Source organism: Electrophorus electricus, chromosome 13 (assembly GCF_013358815.1).
Source record: "Electrophorus electricus isolate fEleEle1 chromosome 13, fEleEle1.pri, whole genome shotgun sequence".
NCBI classification, from domain to species: Eukaryota; Metazoa; Chordata; class Actinopteri; order Gymnotiformes; family Gymnotidae; genus Electrophorus; species Electrophorus electricus.
Genome location: NC_049547.1, coordinates 21,578,547 through 21,586,046, shown reverse-complemented (window position 1 = coordinate 21,586,046; position 7,500 = coordinate 21,578,547). Strand labels below are relative to the sequence as shown.

The window sequence follows — 7,500 nt, the reverse complement described above, 5'->3', positions numbered from 1 at the left end:
TAATGTATACCACGCTAACATCATAACCTACACCACACTAATGTACACCACGCTAACATCATAACCTACACCACACTAATGTACACCACGCTAACATAATAACCTACACCACACTAATGTACACCACGCTAACATCATAACCTACACCACGCTAATGTACACCACGCTAACATCATAACCTACACCACGCTAATGCACACCACGCTAACATAAGAACCTACACCACACTAATGTACACCACGCTAACATAAGAACCTACACCACGCTAATGCACACCACGCTAACATAAGAACCTACACCACGCTAATGCACACCACGCTAACATAAGAACCTACACCACACTAATGTACACCACGCTAACATCATAACCTACACCACGCTAATGTACACCACGCTAACATAATAACCTACACCACACTAATGTACACCACGCTAACATCATAACCTACACCACACTAATGTACACCACGCTAACATCATAACCTACACCACGCTAATGTACACCACGCTAACATAAGAACCTACACCACGCTAATGTATACCACGCTAACATCATAACCTACACCACACTAATGCACACCACGCTAACATCATAACCTACACCACACTAATGTACACCACGCTAACATCATAACCTACACCACACTAATGTACACCACGCTAACATCATAACCTACACCACACTAATGTATACCACGCTAACATCATAACCTACACCACACTAATGTACACCACGCTAACATAAGAACCTACACCACGCTAATGCACACCACGCTGACATAATAACTTACATCATGCTAACATAAGAACCTACACCACACTAATGTACACCATGCTAAGATAAGAACCTACATCATGCTAACATAATAACCTACACTATGCTAATGTACACCACGCTAACATAACCTACACCATGCTAAAGTACACCATGCTAACATAATAACCTACACTATGCTAATGCACACCACGCTAACATAAGAACCTACACCACACTAATGTACACCACGCTAACATAAGAACCTACACCACACTAATAGACACCACACTAACATAATAGCCCACACCATGCTAACGTACACCACGCTAACATAATAATCTACATCATGCTAACATCATAACCTACGTCACGCTAACATGATAATCTACACCATGCTAACGTACACCACGCTAACATAATAACCTACACGCAATGCACAGCATGCTAATATATGCAACACTAATATATGCCACACTAAAAACATTAACTTGCGCTGATATACGACATGCTAAAATACTAACATCATGCTCATATATGCTATGCTAACATTTCTGACATTGATGGCATCTCCAGATTGTTTTATTTGTTGTCCAGTTGAAGGCTAACAGATCATCAGTGAGCACTGAGCATGCGGGGTCTCAGGCTCGGCATCTTAACCAGCACTGTTATGACTTTTGTCAGTTTGGTTAAATGGGTTTTCTGGTCATACTTTTCTGTAACCAAAAAACTAAACAAAAAATTTACATTTTCGCTTTTATCCAAAGTGACATACATTTATGACTGAGTACAACTTGAGTAATTGGGGGTTAAGGGCCCAACAATGGGAACCTGGCAGTGGTGGGACTTGAACCAGCAACCTTCCGATTACAAAAGTTATATATTTCTCTTTCTCTCTGTCTATCTTTCTATCTAGTATCTGCTGAAGGTTCAGGAGATGAAGATGCGACAGGGTCCAGATTTGCTCCAGAGCCTCATTAAGTATTTCCAGGCCCAGCTCAAGTATGTCTCATTAACCCTCATTAAGTGTTTCATATAACATTCATGTTAGATGAGGCTCACTCCTGGAACAAAACTCAGAATTACTGTGCAATTTAGCAATCTAATCTCATTCTTCAACAGAAATGCAAATGGGGAGTGTTCCCTATTTTGGTGTGTTTGACACATCTTGGACTGAAAAATTGATGTAACTCATTTTTAATCAATACTCCATCATAGCAAGCAATACTGGCAAATGTGTTTGTTCTTGGTTCTTTTAATGCCCATGACGGCATAAGAGTCCACATTCAAATGACCTCTTAAACCCCAGACCCTCATGCAATGTTTGGGTTAGTCCCTAACCCAAATGTAGCTGCTGTTTTATGGTTGTGTAAGCGATTGTCTCTCATATCCTGCATATGTATCTGTGTGTGTGTTTGTTTCAATCTGTGTGTTTCTGTTTTGTTTTTGTGTTTGTGCTTCTGTTTGCATGTCTCTGTTCTCTCTGTGTGTGTGTGTGTGTGTGTGTGTGTGTGTGTGTGTGTGTGAGTGTGTGTGAGATCATGACAACACTGAGCTTGTTTGTGATTTTCGGCTGTTCTCAGTTTTTTCCAGGATGGACTAAAAGCAGCTGAACACCTCAGTCCATTTGTGGAGAAGCTCGCGACCTCCATCCATACGGTACTTCTCCAGAAATGTCTCCTCAAACACCTTTGTGTCATTAAGCTCTACTGACCAGCAGTGCATGAGACGCATCACATGTTCCTGTCCTGTTTTCTTATTATGGAAAACCTCCATGATGCACCACAGGGCCATCAAGGTGGCAAAAATGGTTTCACCACAGTTATGAGGGCAGAAGAATGCCTCCTCTGAGACAGCGGAGGGGTTGTGTGTGGGTGGGGTGGGGCGGAGCGGAGGGGTTGTCTCTGGAACAGCGGGCAGCAGTCTGAGCTCCTGAGGTGTGTAATTAAAGAGAATTTCAAAGGGTGATATTCATGTCTTTGTCTTAAATGGTCCTCCTTAGGTTTTACTGCACTGTGATCAGAAGAAGTCAGACCACACACACGTACACACACACACACCCGACACAGTTACTCTACTCTGGTGTGAGTCTGAGAAACAACTCTACTTATCAGTCCACGCATGATTCCTCTCTTCCTTAATGTGCACTGTTGTTGGCCTACTGGTAATAACTGTTTCAAGGCTTCTGATTGGCCGACATGCTCTTTACAGCACATTACAGTGTGTTTTTGTGGTCTTGTGTAGATTGAGGTTTTTATTTATTTATTTAAAAAAAATTTTAATAAAAAGTGTAGGTGTGGATGGAATTTAAAAAAACAACAACTGAGGAACCCCTCCCCACTTTTAATAACTATACACATAATAACTATACGTGTAGGCAGGAACTCGGTCTCCAGTGGTTATGTTTATCATGGTGGTTGTTGTTTGGTGGTTGTTCATTGCTCCTACAGAACTGTAGAACTTGTGTAATTCTGGAATTGTGTTGCTTTGTACTTTTTGCCTGTTTTAAAACAATTCAAAATAATTTGTGATTGTTGGAAAGTCTGTAGAAGGGTAAAAATTGCCCATATTTTCACAAACTAATTTTCCTTATTAATTGTTCCTGAACCGTCAAAACCCAGCTGAGGTCATTAAATGGTTGAGGTTTATTAGAAAATGTTGTTACCATATCCTGGGCACGGTGATGTTACCTAATATTGGAAAACCTCGGCCTGCCAAAATAAAAGTCATCATATCAGAGTGGTAGAGCTTGTTTTCAGGACGTGGTTGTCATTAGGTGTGCGGAGGCATGTTTGAACTCATAGGGCTGTAGAGGGCGTAGCTCTGCTCCAGAACTGGTTTGGGCGAAGCTTCTGAAAACATATTTCTCCTGTGGAGACTTGTCCTGGTTGACTAAAGTAATACATGCCACTCAGTACACGAGGTAGAAAAATACCCATCACAAAACGTGACTGGACCTCGTGAGGAATTATTCAACTTTTCATGTTATTGTAATAAGTTCAGGTTATACAGCACTTTTCTCAAACCCAAGGATACTTTATATTGTAATAGGGGCAGTTGCAGCTCAGTGCTTAAAGTACCTGATTAGTAATCAGAAGGTTGCCAGTTCAAGTCCCACCACTGTCAGGTTGCCACAGTTGGGCCTTAACCAGAATTCTAAGTCTCTTTGGGTAAAAGTGTCAGCTGAATGCTGTAAGACTTTATTCACAAGCTGAAAATGTTACAGGTTGACCTGCTCTAAGTGCTACACTTTATTTGTTGGAGGTTAGTCGGGTCAGTTTAGAACCAGTCACCTGTTGGTGCAGGTACTGGCCTCTTCACCGTCCTGCTCTGTTTGCAGGTCCGTCAGGAGCAGGACGAGGACGTGAAGCAGCTCTCTCAGCTGCGGGACACACTCAGGACCCAGCTACACCTGGACAGCAAAGAGGTGGTGCACTCCTGCCATGCGCCCCACTACCGCATACTCTAGGCACAGGTTTGTGAGGTCACAGCATAAAGGCGACGATGACGCCGGTTTTTTGCTTCCTTTCTGCAGGACTACTTGAACAGAAAGAACTCTGGCCATGGCTACAGCATTCACCAGCCGCAAGGCAACAAGAAAGACGGTACGGAGAAGTCCGGCTTCCTGCTGAAGAAGAGTGACGGGTATGACCCTCCAGCTCAGTCCGACACAGCTGCACCCACCACGCAGCCCGCTGGCTGAGTGCGCGTATTAATGCTGGAACAGAACCTTTACACACCTCGGCAGTCGGGTCACGTGCGTCGTCCACCCTGACCCTCACTGTGGGACTAAGGGCCATGGCCCAGTTCCAGGTCCCAATTCTAGTGATGACCAAGGAAATCGTGCCCAGAGAATAAGGTCTGCCTGACCCGTACTGCGGTTCAGTAGAGTGTACTGTCTGGTGAAACCCCGCCCACTGTTTAAATACCCGTGGAGGTGTAACATACCTGTGTGGAGGTGTAGTATACATGTGTGGAGGTATAACGTACTGTGTTGCGGTGTAGTGGAGGTGTAATATACTGTGTAGAGGTGTAGTGGAGGTGTAATATACCTGTGTGGAGGTGTAATATACCTGTGTGGAGGTGTAGTATACCTGTGTGGAGGTGTAGTGGAGGTGTAATATACCTGTGTGGAGGTGTAATATACCTGTGTGGAGGTGTAATATACCTGTGTGGAGGTGTAGTATACCTGTGTGGAGGTGTAGTGGAGGTGTAATATACCTGTGTGGAGGAGTAACATACCTGTGTGGAGGTGTAGTATACCTGTGTGGAGGTGTAGTGGAGGTGTAGTATACCTGTGTGGAAGTGTAGTATACTTGTGTGGAGGAGTAACAGACCGTGTGGAGGCGTAACATACCGTGTGGCGGTGTAGTGGAGCTGTAACATACCTGTGTGGAGGTGTAACATACCGTGTGGCGGTGTAGTGGAGCTGTAACATACCTGTGTGGAGGCGTAACATACCGTGTGGCGGTGTAGTGGAGCTGTAACATACCTGTGTGGAGGTGTAACATACCGTGTGGCGGTGTAGTGGAGCTGTAACATACCTGTGTGGAGGCGTAACATACCGTGTGGCGTTACTCTACCATGTTGTTAGAGTAACTGGCTATGCCAGTGGCAACATTAAAAATGTTGGGGGGCTTCAGTGGGATCTGGGGGATCAGTTTATGTGTTTCTGTGTGTGTGAATCAATGTGTGCACACAGACTCGGCTGTTTTTCATTAAGTCTGGTTTGAACTCTGGCTGGACTCATACACTATAAAAACCAGACTTGCTACAGGACTACACACACACACACACACACACACACACACACACACCTCAAGCCTTCACACACACACACCCGTGCAGGCGACTGCCTCACCACAGCCTCCTGGTCATGTCATAGGAAAAAAGAATTGTCTTCTTCAACCGAGGATTGTTTTCTTTTCGGGTGACAAAAGAATGAAAAATCTGGGAGGAGATATTTCTGGGGAACGGCGCTCGTCTTCATCACAGTGAAAGCACATTTTGACGTGCGTTGTTGGAAATAAGTAGAAAGTTCCGTGTGACTCCTTAAGAGAAACTCCACTGCCAGCGTACACAAGACGAAACGTTGAAGCCTTTTACTGGTGATCCAGAGAAACTTTAGGTGACGTCATCTTTCTACATAACCTGAGCCCTTGAGACACCTGTGAGGGTGCGTGTCCCCATGGTTGTCATGGTGATACGTTTCCATAGTAACTTTTCTATGGTGACCTTCTTTATGTTCCAGGATCAGGAAAGTGTGGCAGAAGAGAAAATGTGGCGTTAAATATGGCTGCCTGACTATCTCTCATAGCACAGTGAGTGCACACGCGCACACACACACACACACACACACACACACACACACACACACACACACACACACACTCACTCACACACTCTCTCACTCGCACTGTCTCTCTTTCTCTCTCTCACACACACACTCACTCTCTCACACTCTCTCACTCACTCACACACACTCACATATACACACACACACTCTCTCTCTCGCGCACACACTCACAACCCCCTGTCTCCCTCAGATCAACAGACCACCAGCCAAGCTCAATCTCCTCACCTGTCAGGTGCGGCCCAGCCCTGAAGAGAAGAGGTGCTTCGACCTTGTGACCCGTAGGTTGACCCTTGACCCCTCACTTTCCCAGACCTCCATTACAGCGGAAGGCAGACCCATCACGCCCTCTGGAGCTCAGTGGCTTCAGGGGAACACGTGTGAAGAGCTCCCCACTGTGGTGAAACGCGGTACTACACTACTGCTGTTTAACTGACCCCGGGCCAGACCAGTCCGGAAAAAGTTCACCTCAGTGAGGCCTCGAAGCCAAATAAATTAAACATCTTTAATATATAACAGGAATAAATTAATACAACTTATGTTTGGATGTCAGAGGGTTACGGGTTACAGCACAAGCACCTTCTGCTACTGGACTCCAGTAGCAGTTAGGGACTGAACATCTTAAAGCTGCTGTAGTGGACAGTCCAGCCGTGCCAGCGCTAGCTACCAGAGTCCAGCCGCCTCAGCCCCGCCCCTGCACCTACACCGTTCTCCTATCACATGCAGTGGCTCGAGTGGTATGCAAATTAGCTGACAAACTGGGAGGATCCTTGAAGAGGTTTTCTGATTGGTTAAGACAGCCGGTGCTGAAACATTTAACCGCTGATCGCAGAACCCATGACAGTCTCGGAGAATTGTTTATGTCTTAGACTGTTTATTCCAGTGAAGGTTATGAAGGTATGACGATGGTGAAGGTCAGTGTTGTGTATGAAGTGCTGAAGCGATAGAGAAGGTCTATGTCTGGGTGGTTGACGCAGTAGTGTGCTCATGTACTCACAGGACTAAACTGAATTCCACACTGTTACAGCAACGATACTCTGTATGTTTAGCCATATAGATGAGACATTTAGTGTGCGTTTGTGTGAATGAAAGTTATAGTGCGCGTGTATTGGCCTGTAACTTCTACCTGCTTCCTGATAATTTGCTTTTTCCTCTCTCTCTCTCTCTCTCTCTCTCAGATAATCGAACGTATCATTTCCAGGCAGAGGATGAGCAGGAGTGTTTGATGTAAGGACTCATTTGTCTAACACCTCCCACCCACCCACACACACACGCACACGCGGTCGTACAGTCATGCATCAGTACAGACGGGCGTTTTCTCCCTCCCTCCCTCTCTCTCTCATAATTTAAAGTTCTTAATTTGACTGAGTCGTGGGAAAGTTCAGCTCCTCAG

General features: G+C 45.1%; 1 protein-coding gene across 2 annotated transcripts in view; it reads left to right on the top strand.

The window, feature by feature from the left end:
• Positions 1–7,500, top strand: part of asap3 (ArfGAP with SH3 domain, ankyrin repeat and PH domain 3) — a 34,034-nt gene that overhangs the window by 16,911 nt on the left and 9,623 nt on the right. For both annotated transcript variants that reach the window (XM_035532630.1, XM_035532628.1), the window contains exons 7-13: positions 1,671–1,756; positions 2,338–2,413; positions 4,095–4,181; positions 4,290–4,399; positions 6,006–6,075; positions 6,301–6,388; positions 7,286–7,334. In XM_035532630.1, the coding sequence (XP_035388523.1) occupies positions 1,671–1,756; positions 2,338–2,413; positions 4,095–4,181; positions 4,290–4,399; positions 6,006–6,075; positions 6,301–6,388; positions 7,286–7,334 (566 nt within the window). The remainder of the gene's footprint in view (positions 1–1,670; positions 1,757–2,337; positions 2,414–4,094; positions 4,182–4,289; positions 4,400–6,005; positions 6,076–6,300; positions 6,389–7,285; positions 7,335–7,500) is intronic.